Source organism: Raphanus sativus, chromosome 6 (genome assembly GCF_000801105.2).
Source record: "Raphanus sativus cultivar WK10039 chromosome 6, ASM80110v3, whole genome shotgun sequence".
Lineage (NCBI taxonomy): Eukaryota > Viridiplantae > Streptophyta > Magnoliopsida > Brassicales > Brassicaceae > Raphanus > Raphanus sativus.
In genome coordinates this window covers 48,867,807-48,888,758 of record NC_079516.1, presented here as the reverse complement: position 1 = coordinate 48,888,758, position 20,952 = coordinate 48,867,807, and the positions used below count along the sequence as shown (strand labels likewise).

Here is a 20,952-nt window from a genome sequence, read left to right as displayed (position 1 = left end):
TAAAAATATCGATTGGGTTGTGTAAACTTTAATAGTATTTGTTCTTTTGTAAATCAGTAGCAGATACGACAACTCCGCGTTAGTTAGTTAGAAATAGAAAGAAATAATATAATCCCATCACGATAAGTATTCCCTAATTAATTCGATAATCATATACATTTTTTTATTTATTTGGTTCGTTACTCTCTCTCTCACTCACCAATAAAACTTTCACTAAGATTTTCTCTCTCTCTACCTCTTTCCTCTCTCACTCTTTCTCTGTCGGCGATGCAGAGGCTTTCGATAGACTCATCAGTTTCGAAGCTTCATCATAGCTACGGAGGACGGAAGGACGACACATACGATCTCGATGACTTAAAGCGGAAGGAGTCATCGTCACTCTCCTCTCCTCCTCCTCTTCCTCCTTCTTCATCCGTAGCAGATTACGACGATCACGACCTCAAGGACTTTAAACCCCGACGGCTATCGCTGCAGCAATCGTCGACGCATCAGAATGGAGAGAAGTTCGTTCACTTCATCCCCGTCCTCACTCTTATCTGTTTCATCATCCTCTACCTCTCTTCTCACTCTCCGTCGCAATCAGGTTCGTTCTCCTAATCGAAATCAGACGATCCTCTACGCGTTTATTGTTATCTGATCGGTTTTCAAATATTTCTCAGATTTAGCTCAGTTTAGCGGATTCATGCGTCATTCAAAGCATATAGGTACATTTGCAGATTCGATTCGATTCAATATATCAAATTTGAAATGTATATCCCTATTGATTGTTGTTTTCCTCCATTAGAATCCGAAGAAGACGGCGAAATCTCGAGGTTGATGATCAGTGCCGACGCTCTGTCTATCCGTAGTAGCGTAAGGAAGTTAAAAGAGACGGAATCGGAATCGCTTCCCCGTCGCCGAACTTCTCACCGGAAAATAGCCGACTTCTAGCCTTTTTTTTATTATTATTCATCGTCTTCTTCGTCTAGAATAATTAATTATCTTCGTGACTTGCATGTTGATTTGTTCGTTCAAACTCAAATCGCGTTATTCTTCTGTGAAACAAAAATTCGATATTAGCATCGCCGGTTTACAAATAAAACCGGCCGGGGATGGAATAACGGTCATGCTAACGTGCGCTACTGCGCTGGGTATGGGAGACGTAGGTTTACAGTGGAGTGATAGTAGGTAGGTTAGAGTGCGCCTAGGAATAGTTATGCTATCCAGCTGGAGTTTTGGATCGTTACAGAGCCCCTCGTGCTTCGGTTTAAGATTCCAGCTGGACTGGAATGAATGAGTCGTCGTTCCTTTGGTCCTCGCTCGGTAGTACGCAATTAAATAATGCTCGGAGTTAGAGCTACCAATCTCCTCTGCACAACAATAATATCTAAATAGTATTTTCTCACACTATATACTCAAATTTAATAGTTTTTTTTTTGAAACTAACAAATTTAGTAATTTCTGCTTTGGTCACATATTTTATTTTCTAAAAATATCCAAAATGTTCTTATTTTCAAAATTAACTTAAAATTTGTGAGAGATTATAAATTTAAAGTTCAAAACGGTTATTCAAAAAAATCTTATAAAATTCATCTTCTCTGAAATCTTAACAAACCCTAAATATAGTAATCCTACTGATTCAAAATCTTAGATTCTTGAAGATATGTAATCACCAACGTCTGTTCAGGATATATCCAAACCGATCAAAATTATTGCTGAACTAAAATCCAAATCAAGTGAAGGAGTCTAACATAAAACAAATGCCAAATATAAAAATTTGTCTACGGCTTTCGACATATCAACATTATCATAAGGGTCCACTTGGTGTCATGGTGAACATTTTGTTTCATTGATCAGAAAAAGAAGCATTTGGTGAAAACAGTGATGCCACGCGGTATGTCATAATGACGACTGTCACTTTAAGCACATCACCGTGGTCCGTGATGCTCTGCCTGCATACGTGGCAGTTTCACTATTGGCTCATTTGGTTAATTACCTTTAACCTTTTCTTTTATCTTGGTGATTCAGTTTCCTCTTATTATTTGTTCTTTCTTCTTAAGTGGAGTTAATAACTTAAACCCTAAGTTTGTAAATACAGTCTACTTTGTCATAGGATTCGCTTTCTTAGAGATATTTAAACATAATCTGTGATTAGTTTATTCAGGATATCGCATCAACATATGATAACAAGTGACATTGATGTTTCTTTCGACTAACTTCTAAAAAGATTCCCTATGGAGTTGGTTTGTCTGAGTTAATACCAATGGCATAGTAGTTCACATGATGATAGACGTATTCAACTTATGGTTCGGAAAGTCTGAGACAATTTCATAATACAATGTTTCTACCCTCTAGTGAATATAACAAGTACAAAAAAGGGAAAACAATAAAATCAAGGAAGTACTGCTTGGAAGATATATCACCAATATACTAACTAAAGACTGTTTGAAATATCTCGATACATATGAAGTAAGCAAAGCACAAAGCCGAATAAATACAAAACAAACTATCTTTTGCTCAAAAAAAAAACAAACTATCAAAGCAAGTAAAAGTAAGTTTATTAACAAAAAAAAAGTAGATTAGTAATAGTAAAGAAACACAACTAAACTAAAACTTCTATATATACTGGAAGCTGTAAACTAAAAAGGGGAAAAAAACAAGCAAATGAAGAAAAAAAAAACAAATTGTGAAATTGTTTTAGAGGTCAACGTGGCACTTGGTTGGATGAAACTGAAACCCTCCGGTGGAACCAGAGGAACTCAACGGAACCTTGAGATGACACTTAATCTTGGGCTTAAAAGCCCACGAGTTCAAAAACCCAAACTTAAACCTGATCTTAAACCTCAGCTTCACGTCGATCCTGTAAACCCCGGACTTCCGATCCTCCCTGAGATCCTTCCGGCCACCGGAACCCAGCAAAACCAAACTCTCTCCGTTCATCTCCGTCCCAACCTCCGTCGTATTCTTCCGTCCCTGGTAAAACGACTTCATATCCACAGCGGAAAAACACCGGTCGCCGTAATATCCCCTCGCCTCCAACCGATCGTAGTGTATCCCGAGACGTTGATTAGGGTTACGAACCGAGAAATTCAAAGAGAGATTGTAACTGAGGTTATTGCTCTGTGGCTCGAGATCGAATCTGGTCAAATCGGCTTCCGTGACTTGGAACTTCACGACGTTAGGTCGGAGTATGAACCAGAGGATCAAGGACACGATTCCGAGGCAAACGGCTATGCCGATGAGGATGTTGCAGATGATGCTCAAGATGCAACCGCCGCAGCAGCCGAGGCAGTTTAAGAAGCAACGACAGATGCCGCAGCCTACGTCGGCTCCGCCGCGTCGGCCATGGCTGTGGTAGGTTTTCGCCGGAGGATAGTTCGGAGGTCCGTATCCGCTCGCCATGTGTTCGACAGAATGCTTCAGAGGGAATCTATAAAAGAGAAGAACGAGAGATGTAGATTGTTTTTTGATGAGTCTACTTGAGGAACAAGGTAACGAATTATGCGAATATATATGTACAAATTTTTTTTTCCTAAGTCCATATAAATTCGGATTAATTCGGATTAATCCTTGTTAGCATAGGAATCTAAACTGGTGGAAGAGGCGGTTGATATGTGGTCTTGATCTTAAAATAGTAAATTATAAAAAAGTAATAATGTGAAGCTTTAAAGTTTAGAAAAATGCAAATGAAACATCTAAGCACTTTTCATTGCTTGTTTGTAACAAGTTTTGGAATCTTTGTAAATTGTCATACAATTCAATTTGTAAATTTATATCCAACCTACACTATATAAAAGTTGTAGATAAAAATCAATACTTTTTTTGGCACAATATAAAAATAAATACTAATTACTAAAAGTAGCACTGTAAAAAAGCTGAACTAATTACCGAGGTAAATATCATTTTTTGCTATTTACTTAATTGACCCTATTTAAAAAAAACACATGTGTATCATCACTCGAGGAGGATATGGCAGCAGCTGCGACTCTGAGGTTAACGATTCCTTTAGCATTCTCCAGTCACACTCTAACCTCTTCCGTAAGGTCCCGAGCAAGCAAATCGAAAGCATCCTTCAGAACGGTGAAAATGGCAGCTAATACTGTGTCTGACCCCGAAACGGCGTCGTCGTCGTCTACTCCCAGAGTCATCGATTCTCATCTCCACATCTGGGCGTCTCCACAAGAGGTCGTGCTCTTAACTCGAATCCATTCAGTACTTAAAACAGATTCTACTGAACTCACTAATCTGATAGGATCATCAAAATATGTGTGTGTGTTTTCAGGCAGCTACTTATCCTTATTTTCCAGGCCAAGAACCTACATTGACTGGTGACGTCGAGTTCTTGCTCAAGGTTTTTGAGCTCAGCTCAGCTCAATTCAACTCATACTTTCATTGGTTTTGGATGAAAATATTGGGAAAGATATCATCTTTGATGCTTTTTTTTTTTCTTTTTGAGAGTCATTCCTCTGTTTAGTTGTTTGTTTTTTTTGTTAACTCAGAACATGGAAGATGCAAGAGTAGATGGAGCTCTCATTGTGCAACCCATCAATCACAAGTTTGATCATTCTTTAGTTACAAGGTCTCTCTCTCTCTGAAACCCTTATGCTTCCTTCATTTCGTCTTACTTATTATGGTGGATCTGTCTTGCTGCCTTTGTTTTTTCTTGTCAGTAGATGATGTATTTACTGGGACGTTGGTTTTTTTTTTTGGTTGTGTGTGAACGAACACTCAAAGCTTTTTAGTGATTCTCCAAATCATAGTATTGTTTGCGATGTCAGCTACTTTCTTTTAAGATGCTTTTGTTTTTCTTATTGACAGTGTTTTGAGGAAATACCCCTCCAAGTTTGTTGGCTGCTGCCTTGCTAACCCTGCAGAAGATGGCTGTGGGATTAAGCAGCTTGAGAGTCTTGTTCTTGAGGTCTTTCCTATAGCTCTTCCTTCAGAAATATCATATGTGCATCACATTTCTCTGAGTCTTTTAGTCTCTTGTTGTAGAGTAATTATAAAGCTGTTCGGTTCAATCCCTATTTGTGGCCATCGGGTCAGAAGGTAACCAACTCTCTTAATGCTTCCAGTGACCTTGGATCAAGTTTCTATTTTACTCTTTTTTAATTATAAATGGTTTTTCACAACGCAGATGACGAATGCTGTTGGCAAAGCCATGTTCTCTAAGGCAGGGGAGCTTGGTGTGCCTGTTGGCTTCATGTGTATGAAGGTCTGAATCATAGTAATGTTGATCTTTGTGTGCTCCAAAGTTGTGTGGTAAAACGTGAATGTCTTTCTTTTAAATTTTTTTCTTTATTCTATTTAGGGTCTGCATCTGCACCTTGCCGAGATTGAGGAACTGTGCACGGAGTTTCCAAAGACAACTGTTTTACTAGACCACGCAGGATTCTGCAAAGTACCAGAGTGAGCTCTTCTCTGCTATTCTGAGAAGTAATGCAGTTCCTTGCAGTTCATAAAGAACATATTAACTATTATCATGGTTTCATCAACCTGCAGAAATGGCGAGGCTAAGGATACTTATACTCAGCTTATGGAGCTCTCTAGATTCCCACAGGTGAAGAAATTGAAAAACCTTACTTTTTAGATATAGAAACCTCACTAGCTCACATTATCATACGAGTCTGAGTAAAGAGTTTTGAAACAAGCAGGTATATGTGAAATTCAGTGCTCTATTCAGGATATCAAGAACGGGTTTCCCTTATCAGGACCTAACGCCTCTCCTATCTCAAGTTGTGTCCAACTTTGGGGCAAATCGTGTCATGTGGGGCAGGTAAACTTTTATTTTTTGTTACACCAAAAGAAATCTTCTACATGAAAGAGAAAAATACATGATCGAAATATGGATTCGCTGCTTCTCTGTCTGCTGCAGTGACTTCCCATTTGTTGTTCTTGAATGTGGATACAAAGAAGCTAAAGAAGCTGTGACCATTATTGCAAAACAAGCATCCTTGTCAAGTTCTGACATGGACTGGATCCTGGGAAAGACTGTGATGCAGCTCTTCCCTGGACAATGGGTTATTCCTTGAAAGCTTGCATGAGTATGAGCTAATCAAGCAATCATCGAAGACATATAACTCTAGTCTTTTTCATTACCAGACTCCACTTAGTTGGTATACATTGTTTAACGAGTCATGTATTTAAAGAGCCTGAAACTTGCTGGTTGATATCATAATGCCTTACTATGAAAACTAGAGGACGTGGATACTGACGTCTACGGTACTAGTGCTTTGATCGATGTAAGAGTGTGATATATAAGAATTTGATCACTGGCTGGGAGATTTATGAGGGCATGGATCTTTAGAGAGGGCTGCTAATCAAGCCTGGGATGGTTACTAAGAATCTGAGATTGTGGGAAGATCTCAGGTTCACTAGTCTTCCTTCCAGCACAATTCACAGAGTTTTCAAACAGTCATCCCCACCCACTATGGATTTGAATAATCTTTGGCTGTATGTAACTGCTTTCTTGAAAGATTCTGGTTGAAACCGCCACAGCTAACATATCGAGAGAGATCTTCATCTGACACAGCTTTCTTTAGTTGTAGCCACAGTTGTAAGAAATTACTTCAAAGGGGGCAAGAGGTGCCCGTTCAATCTGCTATCTTCTAATGCTACTAAATCAGCAGTGGGTGGGATAAGAATGCCTAGAAACCAGGTTCTGCCTCTGATGGTTGCAGATTCATAACAAAATCCTTAATCCAAATTCTTGTCATGTTCAATCCCACAGAGATCCAACTTTTGGTCATCAAGTGTGAAAATAAAAGAAAAGAGAAGGTACATGTGGAGAAGGTTTGCCAGCCAACTTTGAGGAAAACCATGTTGACAGAGAGATAACTCCACCTTCAGGCTTCAAACCAGCTTTGAGCAGATCAAACTGAGAAGCTCTGAATGTCATCATACTATCAAATGCTAACGAACGGCTTCTAGGTACTGCATCCCAACACTCATTTAAATGAGCTTAAATACTTAACCATGGATAGTTTTAAACCATTTAATGGACTTAACCAAAAGATCTAGCTGTCAGAACACGCTTTGGTTTAATTATAGTCACTGTCTGATGCTTATATAAATGCTACTAAGAATTTTGGTTGGCTTCTATTTGTCACTACTTCCCTCTTCATTTACTCACACTCTCTCGTTCTCTTCCTTTGCTTTTCTAGTTAAAGTTGGATACTTTGAGCTCCTCTGTTACTAGTTTAGGGTTTCTTGGTCGACGTGATGAGTCATCCCCGGGATTCCACCACCGATGCGGTGAACACCGACGAAACAGAGTCGCCCTGCAAGAAAACTCGTGGGTCTCCCTCTTCCTCCTCCTCCTCCGAGATCGGGCAACCCTTCTTCAAGACGAAGCTCTGCTGCAACTTCCGCGCAGGAAACTGTCCGTACGTCGCGAGCGTTTGCCGTTTCGCTCACACCGTGGAAGACCTCCGTCGCCCGCCGCCCATTCGGCAGGAGACCCGCGGGGAGAGTGGAAGACCGTACAAGGGAAGGCATTGCAACAAGTTTAACAGCGGAGAAGGGTGTCCTTACGGAGAAAGCTGTACGTTTCTACACGACGAGGTTCCAAGAAACAGAGAGGGCTTTGCGATTAGTTTAGGCCATCGTGGTGGCTATGGTGCTGGTGATGGCGGCAATGTTGTTGTTGTTGCTCCGTATTGGAAGACAAGGATCTGCAACAAGTGGGAGATTAGTGGGTTTTGTCCTTTCGGTACTAACTGCAATTTTGCTCATGGAGCTTCGGGTAAATAAAGTCTCCGCCTTTACAGTCTACTAGTAACTGCAGTGTGAGCTTAAAAAAATGTGTGTTTTCATTCAGTGTTGCTTGGTGAATCTTGAGATAGGAGTGTAACTAGAGAGATAATGTTTGAACAAGAGCTTGAGATACGCTGCATTGTTTGGAGTATGAGATCTATCTGTTTATAGATGTGATTCTAAACCATGGAACTGCAGAGAGTTTCAACAGTTGGTAGCTAAAAGTTTGTGTCTTTTTATGATGTTGTTTTTGCAGAGTTGCATAGAATTGGTGGGGGACTTGTGGAAGAAGAAGAAGGTAAGATCGGAACATCTTCCACTCTTGACACAAAGAAGACAGGACAAGCTGACATGATGACTACTAGCCTTGTTTCTCCTGGAGTCCTGTCTCAACGAGCATCCAATGCCGTTACTCAGAAACCCAACGGAGTGAGAGTTCTACGGAAATGGAAAGGACCGGATAAAATCAGCCGGGTTTATGGTGATTGGATCGACGATGTTGAATAAAGTCACTGCCTTGTTACAGACTGATGTAACAAAAGATCCTTTTAGAGTTATAACTAACTATGTGATGTATTAGCTTCCTTCTTTTTGTTGTTGTAGATTGTGACTCAACAAAGACAAATAGCTTCATCTTTTTGTTGTTGAATCATCTGATTCATTCTCTTATGACATTCCTAACTCTGATCTTTGTAGTAAACCAAACCAATGTTGACTCCATATCATTATTCTTTTCTCCGGTTTAAGATTTTAAAAATAAAGTTAATAAACCCAAATTTGAGGTATTATTAACCGAAAAGATATAAAAACCAAATCGGTTGAGCAAAAACCAGAATATCATGTCTAGTTTTGGCTTTCTTTTTCTAACATTTGAAAATGTTTATTAAGACACTTATTTTATTTTTTTATAACAGTCACAAAAGACTCGCTCAAATTGCTAAGCGAGGACGCTGATATGTTCTCTAAGCATAGCCACTTCCTTCTCCTCACTTCTCTCTACTAACTTAGAAAACAAACACTTTCTTTTTTCGCAGGCCATTCTCATAGAACAAAACCTTTCTTCTTTCTCAAGAAATCTACCAAAACTGGTGAAAGCCGGAGTGTTTTTCTTATCCAACCGCATCAATCTTTCAAATGGCGTCAACAACGTTACCAGCAACCGAAGTTTTCCCTAGCGTCACCATGCCCATCACGGCAGTCTTAACAAGCGCTCTTCTCTTTGTGATCGTCGCCGGATTCATCTCTCTCTTCCTCTGGAAATGCTTTCTTCACCGGTTGTTCTCGGCTTGGACCCGTCAGAGAACACCCTACGGTGACCTGATCCATGTCACCAGCACCCCTCCTGAAAGCCCCGGCCTCGACCCATTCATCGTCAAGTCCTTTCCCGTCTTCCTCTACTCATCAGCAACGATGAAAAACCAATGCACGGAATGTGCTATCTGCTTGTCAGAGTTCTCAGACGAAGACACCGTTAGGCTCATAACGGTTTGTCGCCACGGGTTTCATTCGAGTTGCATTGATCTTTGGTTTGGGTTACACAAGACTTGTCCCGTTTGCCGGTGTGAGCTAGACCCGGGAGTACTGGTCGGATCTGGAACCCATGATGAGTCTTTGCACAACACGGTCACGATTACTATTCAAGACCTAAATTACCATGACCAAGAGAATCCTCCTAGCGCTAGCTCGAGCAAAAGGCTTGCGGATACCTCGTCGTCTTGGAGGTTCTATAGGTCACATTCTACGGGGCATTTCATGGTTAAGATGACGGATGTTGGTGTGAAGATAAAAAGAAGAGATTACCAAATAGGAAACAGTGTCATGTTCGAGGAAAACCCTCCTAGTACTACTAGTTCAAGCAAAAGGCTAATTAGGGAAGCATCTGCTTGGAGATTCTCGAGGTCACATTCTACAGGGCGTTTCTTGGGTAAGACGACGTATGTCAATGGACTTACTCGGTATGACGCTGCAGAATGTGGGATGGCTTGGTGATATTCATGATATAACCTTAGCAAATAAAATCTCTACATTTTTTTTGTGTGTGTTCTTTATAGCAGTAGAGATTGAAAATTGTAATAAAGATCTCTAGTCAGATATCTCCCTAGGAATAAACTGAAAGAGAATAAGAGTCTATTCCATGTGTTCTTTTTATTGACAAGTATTCTTGTCTACTAGTTGTGTTACCATCTTCAGATTCTCTGGCGCTTCTCAAGCTAAATTTTAGAAGCACTAAACACAGAAACATAGAAGCTAAGCTTGTTTCATAATGAGAATGGAGAATCATAGCTATATAACAGTACAACACAACGGTACGTAAAATGGTTTGAAAGTAACCTATCCACACACTTCATCAGAGAAGAATCTAAAGGACTTTAATTGGATCAAGAAACAAACAAGGTAAGAGACAGACAGAAAAACAACAGAGTTTGGTTTGGTTTTACTGGGGAAACCAATAGTGAACCGGATCTACCAACTTCGGTTAGGAAGGTTAATTGATGGGCACGAGGAATTAACCGCATATAGTTTTGTTTATGGTAGTTGTACCAATATAATCCCACATTCTACACAGGACGCTTTCCATCCAGATATATAGTAGTCGAATAAATAAAAGTCAAAAACAAAATTAAAAGCTTCCAATTAAATATAAAAACCTTCTATTAAAAAAAAGAAGTTTGGTGAATACAAAATCTGTGACAAAAGTAATTCCAATTAACAACAGTATTGATGATTTTCGGATTGATTTACCCAAAAATATTCAAAGAAAATTCAGCCAGACGTCTTCAATCCATTTGCATGTGTGATGCATGTAGTAAACGACGTCGTGTTTTACTACCAACTTGTACTCGACCCACCAACCAAAAACCAAACCATTTCCTATATCTATATTAGTAAAAGAGAAGTACCCATATAAAATACCCCTTAGTTTTCACTTTTATTTACAATGGTATGCCACTGACATTAAATAATATTTTCTATTTTAATGTTGTCTTTTCTACTTTAATTAATGTGTTTTTCAAATTAAATTTAAATTAAATACACTTCATTAACTTCTCCATTAAATCAATGTCAAATTCAAAAAAATACATTTTTATTAGACAAACGATTCTGAAAATTATAATATCAACTCTTCATTTAAAAAATTTGAACGAAAAAATATTAGCATATTTGAATCGAAACTAGATAATATCCAAACGGATTTACCATTTTGGTATCTAGAGAACCATAACCAAACTTCATCCGAACGAAATATTTCGGATATTCAAATATATTTAAATCATATTTATATACTTCAATATGTTAGCTATTTTTCGAATTAATATCCAAGATATAAGCTATTTTAAGTTGGTTAAAATATTTGAAATATAAAAAATAATCAAAAGTAAACATTTTAAAGTAGATAAACAATAATCAAAACTCCAAAAATATTTAAAATATATATTTAGTCTTCATCCAAATATTCAAGTTAAACCTATTTTAATTTTTAATTTAGATACTTTGGCTTACATTACTCAAATTTACATGTTTTATTTTTAGATTTAGGGAAATTTAAAGATATATAAATTTTGAAAATTCAAAAATAGTTTAAACGGGTTATCAAACCCGCAAAGATCTGAATCAAACCGGAACCAAAGTTTATAAATACCCGAATATAGATAAAATCTTTAAACTCAAAAAACTCAAATCCGAATAGATTTTAACCGAATTCGAGTGGATACCCAAATATCCACCCCTTAACTTAGTCAATAGAAAACGATTAAATATTATAAATATATTATTTAGTATAAAAAAAACTAAAACTGAAAATTAATACCCGTGCGGTCGTACGGGTCTAGTATTATTTTAATTAAAAAGAAAAAAATCCAAACTCGAGACACACAACAAAACTCTCGGAGAAGAAGAAGAAGAAGGTCAATCAAAGCTTGTTCTTTTGATTCTTCACTGGGAGTTTAATACTCTGCTTCGAGCCAGAGGTTTGTTTAAAGTGTGAGAGACATATAATGGCGTCGCTGGCATCGTCGTTTCCTCCCGCCGCCGCTAAGACGCCTTCGTATTTGTCCTCGTCGTCTTCGACTTTCTTCTCCTCTTCTCTCTCGTTCACTACCTCTCAGCCTCACTCCCGAAACTCCGTCTTCGCTTGTATTGTAAACTCCTTTCTTCTTCTTCTTCTTCTTCTTCTTCTTCTTCTTCTTCTTCTTCTTCTTCTTCTTCTTCTTTACCGAGATTCGTTGATTGAATGGAGCCTTTATTACCCATCTTTGTCTAGTTCGAATTTCTGACATTTTGACACAAAGTTTGTCTCTTTGGTCAGATTCTGTTTGTTAGAGAGGTTGTTGCCTTTGCCAATAGGGCCCTATCACCCATCTTGTCTAGTTTAAAGTTTTGATATTTTAATACAAATGTTGTCTCTTTCCTCGAACTCTGTTTGTTAGAGGTCGTTGCCTTTGCAATGAAGCCTTATTACTCATCTTTTCTAGTTTAAATTTTGATGCAAAGGTTGTCTCTTTTGTTAGTTTCTTGTCTAGTTTAAGTTTCTGAGATTTTGATACAAATGTTATCTCTTTGGTCAGATTCTGTTTGTTAAAGTCGTTGCCTTTGCCAATTGCATCTACATAAGTAAATGGGGTTCGTTTGATATATTAGTTTAGCTCACTATCCCATCAATAACATAAACTGAAAGATCTTGTTGTATGTGTTTGTTTGTTTGTTTATTTCTCTGGTGCTAGAAATGCGATGTTGGGAATGGGAATCCAAGTATCCCAATCATCAACGAGAGGACACTCCCCAAGTTCCTTGAATCCGCCAGGATGGAGAAATCAGCCAACAGAACCAACAACAACACCAGGCTAAAGCTGTTCTCCGGCACCGCGAATCCATCCCTCTCTCAGGAGATCGCTTGGTACATGGGCTTGGATCTCGGCAAGATCAAGATCAAGAGGTTTGCCGATGGAGAGATCTACGTCCAGCTGGAAGAGAGCGTCAGGGGTTGCGACGTCTACTTGGTGCAGCCTACTTGCACCCCCACCAACGAGAATCTCATGGAGCTTTTGATCATGGTTGATGCTTGTAGGAGAGCGTCTGCTAAGAAAGTTACGGCCGTGATTCCGTATTTTGGATATGCGAGAGCTGACAGGAAGGTGAGTAGCTGTTTTACCTGGATTGGTATCTTTGCTTGACTTCTTATGTGTCTTTTCTTGTTTGTTTGTTGCTTGGTTGCAGACACAAGGGCGTGAATCAATTGCTGCTAAATTGGTTGCGAACCTTATTACAGAAGCTGGTGCAGATAGAGTGCTGGCATGTGATCTTCATTCAGGACAGTCTATGGGTTATTTTGACATTCCAGTTGATCATGTGTACTGCCAGGTTACTACCTCTCCTCTATTAGCTAACGGCCTCTCCTCTCCTATTGATTGACCAATATAATGCTTTTAATTCTTTTTTTTTTGTTACAGCCGGTGATACTTGATTATCTTGCTAGCAAGTCAATTCCAGCAGAGGATTTGGTTGTGGTTTCTCCTGATGTTGGTGGAGTAGCCAGAGCACGCGCTTTTGCTAAGAAGTTATCAGATGCGCCACTTGCCATTGTGGATAAAAGGCGTTCTGGACACAATGTTGCTGAGGTAATATAATAATAATACCTTTTTCTCATATTTACTTGCCCCCTCCTCAAGAAGTTCACATGTTTACTTACTTTTTCAGGTGATGAACTTAATTGGTGATGTAAGAGGGAAGGTGGCAGTAATGGTTGATGATATGATTGATACCGCTGGTTAGTATAAAAAAAAACAGAATGGAGTCATATTCTTTCTAGAAACATGCTAAAGACATGTTCTTTCTCTTCTTTTTTTTTTCAGGAACCATTGTGAAAGGAGCAGCTTTGTTGCACCAGGAGGGGGCTCGTGAGGTCTATGCGTGCTGCACCCACGCTGTTTTCAGGTAATCTGTTAAAAACATTTTTTTTTGTTTCTTGAACAGGTCTCAAAAGCATTACTCTTCTGAAGCATTTTTATTTGTTTTGTAATGAATTAAAATGGAATTAGCCCGCCTGCGATAGAGAGATTATCAGGAGGTTTGCTTCAAGAAGTGATAGTGACAAACACATTACCAGTAGCTGAGAAGAACTACTTCCCGCAGTTGACAATTTTGTCCGTGGCTAATCTTCTTGGCGAGACGATTTGGCGTGTCCATGATGATAGCTCCGTCAGCAGCATTTTCCTTTGACCTCCTCAGGACCTCATCTCTGTCTCATTTGCATAATTTTGAATGTTTTTTTTTGCCTTTGTTAGTCGGTTTAGAATCCGGTTTACCAAGTTTTCTTGCTTTAGCTCTTTATGGTTTTAAGACTTTTCTTGTTTGGAAAACATCTCATTGTGGATTCTTTACATATTGATCTTGAACCGATTTTGATATATGGTATACACAAGATTCTACTCGAAAGCTCGTTAACAGTTTTTGAAAAATGGGATGCCTTTACTGTTGTATAAAAGGACTGAAAATGTTTTTAGGACCTGGTGGGAAAAGACTTACCTAAAAAAGGGAGTCAATCGCCACAGAAACCAAAAGATCATTCCTAAGACTGGCCAGTTCTATTCATTCTCCTGCATCTTTCAACAGTTTGGAACAATTTGATTCCAAAAACAATCATGTCTTTGCAGTCAATCACTTCATAGATAACCAATAGGTCTGTAATAATGCCTCCAAACACTAATGCAGCCCACCATGAATTGTATACGCTTAAGGACGTTGATCATTTCTATTCACGTCTTGATGAAAAAGGTTACTATTGGACTTTCTTTTTCACTCCTAATTCCGGATTTTATTCTACATTGCCACAGTCACTCCAATCTTCATTCTAATTTAACCCACCAATTAAAAATATTATAATTTTTATTATATTTTAATGAAAAACGTGGTGAAAATCGATATTGTCCTTAATGAAACCAAGTATTTACAAGATCCAACCTAACTATTTGACCTGACCCACTATAACCCATACCCAATACGGATCTCATCAATTAAATAATAAGTAAATGAAAAAAAAAAACAAAATCCCTAATTTTTTAATTTTTTACAAAAAAACAATACCTGGACATCCTCTTCTTCTTCGTTCTTTTTCTCTATTTTTTTTTTAAATTTCTCAGACAACATATTCTTTATATCTAAACTCTTTTCTTTCTAAAAATAGGATCATACACCAAAAAACTAAATCAGATCATCTTCGTCGACTCTCCCATGGCGGTTGTGGTCACAAATCAGTTCTTTTCTTTGGACAACAGTCACAGATCACAATTCACATTATAGAATCAAAGATTTGATGTATAAACACCAATTAAAACCCATAAAAACAGAAGAATCTTTGAAGAAAATCTATAGCGGCCGCATAAAATTGCAGGCAGAACCCTAAAAATATAAAGAGATAATTACGAAATTGCCACTCATTAAAAAGAACAAAATAAAAGAAATTGACCATCGAACCCAAGGCTGGTTTGATAAGAAACAGGAACTATACCACTAGACCACATGTTACTTTTGTTAATAGCTACATAAACTAAGTTTTGTATATTTTTATTTTAATATAAAATACACAAAACCAAATATCGAACCAGTAATAACTCTCTTGATAACAAACAAAGAATATACCACCAAACCAAGTGCAATGTACGTTTAAATTTACATAACTATATTAAATAACGTTTATTTTATAAATAACATAAAGCCAAATCCGAACATACGTGGAGCCCCTAAAAATTTCCAAAAAAAAACAAAAAATCTAATTTACTTTTGTTGAAATTAGATATTAGTAACACTGGTCATGTAGGCCGGGAATTTTTGTTTCAAGAATTTGCATTTAACATCTGTTCTTATTTTTAATTATTAAATTATACATTTAAAACATATATACCATTTAAGGAAATAATTTCTATAAATATTTTATTAAATTTATTTTAAAAATTAACTATTGATCAAACTATTATTGAAATGCATGTTTTACTACATTTTTATTTTAAAAATATTTTTATATAACCAAAATTATATAAATATTTTATTAAATTTATTTTGAAAATTATTGTTGATTGAAATAATATTGAAATACACATTTTGTAAACTTTTATTTTTAAAATATTATTGAAATATTTTTTATAAATATTTTTGAAATTAATTGTTATTTTAAAAATTGGTAGTTCCTGAGGAACCAGTAACAAAAATTGGTTTTTGTATGTTTAAAATATGAAAGTTTGTTATTTTTAACTTGTATAGCACGGTCTTTGAAACTGGAAGTTTGTTCATTTGATTTTTTATGTGTTGTATGTTTGTGTTGAGGAAAAATAATTTATATAAATAATTTATTTTAAAATTAATTGATAATTAAATATTATTAAAATAATTTGTTTAATTTATTTTGTTATTTTAATTGGCTTTTGTATGTTTTCTAAGTTTTCTGTTATGCTATTGTTGTTTGTTAGTAACTCGGTAACATAAGAGTTTGTATAGCGAATATATAAGTGTGTTCTTTGACTTTGTTGAGTGATTATTTTGTTGCTGCAGACTTTGGAGTTCGTGAGAACAGATGTTGAAGCCTTGGAAGAGAGCTAACATGTTGGAGATTTGGAATCTTGGAAGAGTACAACTTTGGGTTTTTAGTTTTATGATAAACATTATAAAATTATGAATAAAAATATGTAAACTTTGAATTTTTAATTTCATGATGAACATTTACAAGTATAAATAAAAAAATATGTAAGCATTGGGTTTTTAATTTCATGCTTAATTAAAGACAAGGCAACCCATATCCTAAGAAAAAAATTTGTACTACTAGGTTTATTAGGTATTACTATGACAAAAACATTGTCAACACTTCATGAAAATAAAAAAATAAACTTAAGACACATGTCTAAAACGTGTAACACATTGTAAAAAAAATACATGTCTAAAATGTGTAAAAGATAATATTAAACAAACATGTTTGAATATTAAAGTGATATTTATCTTACTCTTAGTAGTACTCAAGGTAGTAGTAATATTTCATTCTTCATAGTAATATTTTTGCAAATTATAACATTTTTTAGTAATACAACGTCATTAAACTAAATTAATTAGTAATACCAATATATTTAGACAGTTTTAGATTGTATATAACACATTGGTAGAAAAAAAATTCAGAAAATATGTGTTTTCTGAAATTCATCTCATGATGACCTTCCCATCAAAACATTAACTAGGAAGTATAAGGGTGTTTTCTATTGAAATGAGAAAATTTCTAACAACTTGAGATTTTAAGAGTATTTTATGTTTATTTGACAAATAAACACATGCATGGACATATAATCACGTAATTTACGAGATACATCTTTTAAAAATAAATAAAAAGAAGAAAATTAAGGTTCTTAGAAACATGCATAACAAATAGTAATACGGAGTAGTTTTCTGGTAGTTCAGGGTAGTACATAGTAGTTCCTAGTAGTCCATATTACATATAATAGTTCTAGCAGTACTAGTAGTTCACGCTTGTTTGAATACAATACCAATTGAAAGTAACTAATCTTCACCATCCCATCTCCATTTGCCTTAATCTTTCTGCATATACACTCGACCAATTCAGAATATGTAACATCTTCCACAGATGTTTTCATCACTAGAGTGTGGATTTGATCTTCTCCCAAGATCCACTTAATCTCAGTCCCATCCTTGATGTAACTTTCTCCATTGTCAAAACATATGATTGTAATAGGAGAAGCCATAGAATTCCCTGAAAAAAATAAAATTATGATTAGTTAACCATTTAAAGAATCTAAGTTGTCTAAGATCTTTGATACATAGTCGATACAGTAATACAAGTAATACAAGTAATACACTTTCACTTTAGTAATACCAGTCATTCTAGTAGTTCTTATAAATTTTTGCTTTTCTCGATTTAACACTTATAATTGATCAAGAGGGTGTTATACAACCCACAATATCGTCCACCACTATTGTAATGCATTATTATGCTTTAAAACAGTGCAAAATAAGAAGAAGTATACAAAATTGCTCTTAAACATACATTTTCATAACAATATACCTAAAACTTTTATTTTTACCTAAAACTTTAGTTTTTCATCAGTTTAAGTCTTTTAATCAACTAATAATGTGTTACACAACCCAGTTTATCGTCTAACACAATTTTCATATTTTTTTCTTTCAAAACCGTGTTAAAAATAGAGAACAATACAAAATCTTCTTCAAACATTATTTTAATTTTTCTTTCAAATCTCTCACGATTTTTACAGCAAAATGTTGATATTTTTTGTTTCACATAATACATAAAACATAAGTACTATATTATTATGAGAATTTCGTGGAAAAAAAAACGTACCAATTTACTTCAAAAAACCTTCAAAATCGTCAATGGAGCTAAGAATATGAGAAAAAATTGTTTCTGGTTGGAGAAGAGGAAACAAGATGGGAGAAAGGAGACAGGAGGCGACAACTGTCAGAAGGAGAGAGGTGGATTGGTGTGGGGTCCGCCTGTTAGGTTTGAGATTTATGGGAGAATTTATGGGGGAAATTGGAGAGAGATGGTCGACATAATGGGAGGGGGAAGAGAGAGAAGAGAGAGAAAAATGGGGTCTGATTTTGATTTTAATTTTAAAAAATATAGTGGGTATAAAATATTAATATAATATTAAGGGTAAGAAGGAGAAGAAAATATGATAAAAAAAAATGAGGCAAGTAGAATTTTGATGTGGCAAATAGAATATTTTTTTTCATGTGTGGCTATGGAGAATACTTCCCCCTAATTCCTCTTCTGAATTTCTAATGAATTAATATAACATACATTATAATTATTATTTGTCTGCTCGAATATCTACCGATGGCTATGAAATCAGTTTTGTCATGCACTTGAGGTTTGGATTATTATGCGTGTGATGATGATAAGTAGGACAGAAGTTTTGAAAGATTTTTCGATAAAACTCCAAAACTAAAACTGAGATAGATATGCATTGAATAGATGGACCCAAAAGGCTCACATACTACCAAGATTTATAGTGTGCCATCTGCGACTTCTCTTCCTACTTCCTTAGGGCCGGCTTAAGAAATTACATCGAGCTATAGCTATCAATAATAATACTATATTAAGATTATTAGTTGACAGTTTTATCATCTGTTTATTGTGAAAGATTTACCCGATTCAAATAAATTTTGTACAAACCAAATTTCAGTTCAAACTGAGTTTAGGAAGAACAAAAACCAAAATTAGTTAGATTGGTCTATTATGTCGACTGACGGCTATTTGGTCCATTAGTCTTTAGATACGTGTGATGCAAGCATCAGGTACTTAACCTTTGAAATGGATCTGTTTTTGGTACTTCCCATCATATATCTGGAGGGGTGTCAACTGTCAAATAAGATATTGCATTTGGCAAATCATAAGAAAAGAAAGAGGTGAGATATATCACATAATTGTCATGTTTCGTAAAAAAAAAGATATTAGAGTTCACAACCACATTGTTTATTGCAAGAACGAGACTAAAAGTCAGCATACACCTACGTAAATCCTAAAAGCCAATGACCAAACTACCCAACATCTATCCCTATATATATACACACCTCACAACCTCTTCCTTTTCATTCACAAACAATAACCTAAACATGGCTCTCACTAAAATCTCCTTACTCCTTCTTCTCTGCCTTTTATGTTTATATTCTGAAACCGTCAAGTCTCAGAACTGCGGTTGTGCCTCGGGCGTATGTTGTAGTCAGTACGGTTATTGCGGCAATGGACCAGACTACTGTGGTTCAGGTTGCCGATCAGGTCCTTGCACTGGCACCCAAGGCGGTAGTCTTGGTACCATTGTGTCACAAGCTTTCTTTAGCAATATCATCAACCGAGCTGATAATGGCTGCGCCGGAAAAAGATTCTACACACGTGATTCTTTCATTAGTGCCGCTAATACGTTCCCCAACTTTGCTAACTCCGTTACTAGGCGTGAAATTGCGACTATGTTTGCTCATTTCACCCAGGAGGTCGGATGTAAGACTTTTTTTACCTTTTTACCTTCTCTTAAATTATATAAATTAACAAAAAAAATACTGACATAGCAAATGTAGTTCTAAAAAGGTATAGGCATATGATGAAATCGTTTTATAATCTTATATAATTGGAAATTTACAAATGATATATGGCTACAATACGCTTAAGTGTTTTAAAACAATCACGTAATAAAACATATTATACGAGTACGACTAAACCTTTCGACAAAATTATATAAAAATAAATTGAACATTTGACTTGATCTCAATTGACTGAGGGCTGCTTCTATAACGTTTTGTTTAATGTGTCCATCTCCATATCGTATAGATTTCTGCTACATTGAAGAGATAAACGGAGCGTCAAGAAACTATTGCGACGACAGGAATTATCCACAATACCCATGTGCACCAGGCAAAACCTACTACGGTCGTGGTCCGATCCAGTTATCATGGAACTACAATTATGCACAGTGTGGTCAGAGTCTCGGTCTGGATCTTCTACGTCAGCCAGAGCAAGTAAGCAGCAATCCAACTCTAGCTTTCAGGACAGCTTTGTGGTTTTGGGTGAATAACGTAAGGCCGGTACTGAACCAAGGATTTGGAGCCACCATTAGGGCCATCAATGGAGACTTAGAGTGTAATGGTAGGAGTCCAGATAAGGTTAACGCAAGGATTAGCTACTACAGAGACTACTGTGGGCAGCTTGGTGTGGACCCTGGTCCTAACCTTAGCTGCTAAAAAGCTCTTTAATTGGTGACTATTGTTGGACCTTAGTGTTTATGCTGAAACAAATAAATGAGATGATAAAATTAAATCTCATGCATGTAATTTGTGTTGGGTTTCAATGTTTCCTGCTCCACAAGCAAAAAAAATTGTAGTTATCTTATGTAAGTGAATTTTACATTAATAAATGTCTGAGTTGAAAAAAAAAATTAGTTTAATAGAACGTCAGGTTCTTTAGACGGATGTGTAATAAAAAGGTTTGTTACATGTTTATTAGAATTTTTTAGGGGTGAAATTCGTATTTTATTTTTAATCATACTGTACATATATATAAAGAGTACTTGGGGAGAATAGTCACTTGTTGAGTTGCTTACGAAGAAAACAAAGACATCGTGCTTATAGTGCCTTGTTGGGCGAGGTAACAAGGACGAGCGTTCTTTAGAAGTCAATCTAAAGAACCTCAAAATAAAACACACTTTAGGCCACTTG

General features: G+C 36.3%; 7 protein-coding genes across 8 annotated transcripts; 6 read left to right on the top strand and 1 right to left on the bottom strand.

Annotated features, from left to right (window-relative positions):
* The first annotated feature begins 171 nt into the window (after nt 1–171).
* LOC108806901 (uncharacterized) lies at nt 172–1,048 on the top strand. Of its 2 annotated transcripts, none has more exons than XM_056989974.1 (3): nt 172–583; nt 660–704; nt 794–1,048. In XM_056989974.1, the coding sequence occupies exons 1-3, from the start codon at nt 268–270 to the stop codon at nt 928–930; spliced, it is 498 nt and encodes a 165-aa protein (XP_056845954.1). In that variant the 5' UTR covers nt 172–267; the 3' UTR covers nt 931–1,048. The 2 variants fall into 2 exon arrangements, with proteins under 2 accessions (XP_056845954.1, XP_018434613.2); XM_018579111.2 differs by having other exon boundaries at nt 176–583; nt 785–1,048.
* A 1,373-nt stretch (nt 1,049–2,421) lies between these two features.
* Nucleotides 2,422–3,396, bottom strand: LOC108810637 (NDR1/HIN1-like protein 3). Its single transcript, XM_018582738.2, has one exon. The coding sequence runs from the start codon at nt 3,379–3,381 to the stop codon at nt 2,677–2,679; it is 705 nt and encodes a 234-aa protein (XP_018438240.2). The 5' UTR covers nt 3,382–3,396; the 3' UTR covers nt 2,422–2,676.
* Nucleotides 3,397–3,942: 546 nt separating this feature from the next.
* Nucleotides 3,943–6,263, top strand: LOC108806703 (uncharacterized). The gene is made up of 10 exons (XM_018578879.2): nt 3,943–4,164; nt 4,262–4,330; nt 4,479–4,558; nt 4,798–4,897; nt 4,975–5,028; nt 5,117–5,194; nt 5,291–5,388; nt 5,482–5,539; nt 5,634–5,755; nt 5,855–6,263. Exons 1-10 carry the CDS (start codon nt 3,949–3,951, stop codon nt 6,009–6,011), a joined length of 1,032 nt encoding a protein of 343 aa, XP_018434381.1. The 5' UTR covers nt 3,943–3,948; the 3' UTR covers nt 6,012–6,263.
* A 153-nt stretch (nt 6,264–6,416) lies between these two features.
* Nucleotides 6,417–8,472, top strand: LOC108806702 (zinc finger CCCH domain-containing protein 12). The gene is made up of 3 exons (XM_018578878.2): nt 6,417–6,909; nt 7,143–7,723; nt 7,991–8,472. The coding sequence occupies exons 2-3, from the start codon at nt 7,201–7,203 to the stop codon at nt 8,239–8,241; spliced, it is 774 nt and encodes a 257-aa protein (XP_018434380.2). The 5' UTR covers nt 6,417–6,909; nt 7,143–7,200; the 3' UTR covers nt 8,242–8,472.
* Nucleotides 8,473–8,868: 396 nt separating this feature from the next.
* Nucleotides 8,869–9,875, top strand: LOC108810382 (RING-H2 finger protein ATL28-like). The gene has a single exon (XM_018582498.2). The coding sequence runs from the start codon at nt 8,869–8,871 to the stop codon at nt 9,721–9,723; it is 855 nt and encodes a 284-aa protein (XP_018438000.2). The 3' UTR covers nt 9,724–9,875.
* A 1,702-nt stretch (nt 9,876–11,577) lies between these two features.
* On the top strand, nt 11,578–14,138 carry LOC108806876 (ribose-phosphate pyrophosphokinase 1, chloroplastic). The gene is made up of 7 exons (XM_018579083.2): nt 11,578–11,873; nt 12,456–12,866; nt 12,949–13,092; nt 13,182–13,349; nt 13,429–13,498; nt 13,584–13,665; nt 13,770–14,138. Exons 1-7 carry the CDS (start codon nt 11,730–11,732, stop codon nt 13,948–13,950), a joined length of 1,200 nt encoding a protein of 399 aa, XP_018434585.2. The 5' UTR covers nt 11,578–11,729; the 3' UTR covers nt 13,951–14,138.
* Nucleotides 14,139–19,327: 5,189 nt separating this feature from the next.
* LOC108807199 (endochitinase At2g43590) lies at nt 19,328–20,672 on the top strand. Its single transcript, XM_018579453.2, has 2 exons — nt 19,328–19,741; nt 20,069–20,672. Exons 1-2 carry the CDS (start codon nt 19,360–19,362, stop codon nt 20,476–20,478), a joined length of 792 nt encoding a protein of 263 aa, XP_018434955.2. The 5' UTR covers nt 19,328–19,359; the 3' UTR covers nt 20,479–20,672.
* The last annotated feature ends 280 nt before the right edge of the window (nt 20,673–20,952 follow it).

Excerpts from the sequence above, each read along its gene's own strand:
- LOC108806901 (XM_018579111.2), top strand. The coding sequence starts at position 268 with ATGCAGAGGCTTTCGATAGACTCATCAGTTTCGAAGCTTCATCATAGC. Across the intron at positions 584-659 it reads TCACTCTCCGTCGCAATCAG|ATTTAGCTCAGTTTAGCGGA; the intron begins GTTCGTTCTCCT and ends AATATTTCTCAG. Across the intron at positions 705-784 it reads GCGTCATTCAAAGCATATAG|AATCCGAAGAAGACGGCGAA; the intron begins GTACATTTGCAG and ends TTCCTCCATTAG.
- LOC108810637 (XM_018582738.2), bottom strand. The coding sequence starts at position 3,381 with ATGGCGAGCGGATACGGACCTCCGAACTATCCTCCGGCGAAAACCTAC.
- LOC108806703 (XM_018578879.2), top strand. The coding sequence starts at position 3,949 with ATGGCAGCAGCTGCGACTCTGAGGTTAACGATTCCTTTAGCATTCTCC. Across the intron at positions 4,898-4,974 it reads TTGAGAGTCTTGTTCTTGAG|AGTAATTATAAAGCTGTTCG; the intron begins GTCTTTCCTATA and ends CTCTTGTTGTAG. Across the intron at positions 5,756-5,854 it reads AATCGTGTCATGTGGGGCAG|TGACTTCCCATTTGTTGTTC; the intron begins GTAAACTTTTAT and ends TGTCTGCTGCAG.
- LOC108806702 (XM_018578878.2), top strand. The coding sequence starts at position 7,201 with ATGAGTCATCCCCGGGATTCCACCACCGATGCGGTGAACACCGACGAA. Across the intron at positions 7,724-7,990 it reads TTTTGCTCATGGAGCTTCGG|AGTTGCATAGAATTGGTGGG; the intron begins GTAAATAAAGTC and ends TTGTTTTTGCAG.
- LOC108810382 (XM_018582498.2), top strand. The coding sequence starts at position 8,869 with ATGGCGTCAACAACGTTACCAGCAACCGAAGTTTTCCCTAGCGTCACC.
- LOC108806876 (XM_018579083.2), top strand. The coding sequence starts at position 11,730 with ATGGCGTCGCTGGCATCGTCGTTTCCTCCCGCCGCCGCTAAGACGCCT. Across the intron at positions 12,867-12,948 it reads ATGCGAGAGCTGACAGGAAG|ACACAAGGGCGTGAATCAAT; the intron begins GTGAGTAGCTGT and ends GCTTGGTTGCAG. Across the intron at positions 13,093-13,181 it reads TTGATCATGTGTACTGCCAG|CCGGTGATACTTGATTATCT; the intron begins GTTACTACCTCT and ends TTTTTGTTACAG.
- LOC108807199 (XM_018579453.2), top strand. The coding sequence starts at position 19,360 with ATGGCTCTCACTAAAATCTCCTTACTCCTTCTTCTCTGCCTTTTATGT. Across the intron at positions 19,742-20,068 it reads TTTCACCCAGGAGGTCGGAT|ATTTCTGCTACATTGAAGAG; the intron begins GTAAGACTTTTT and ends CATATCGTATAG.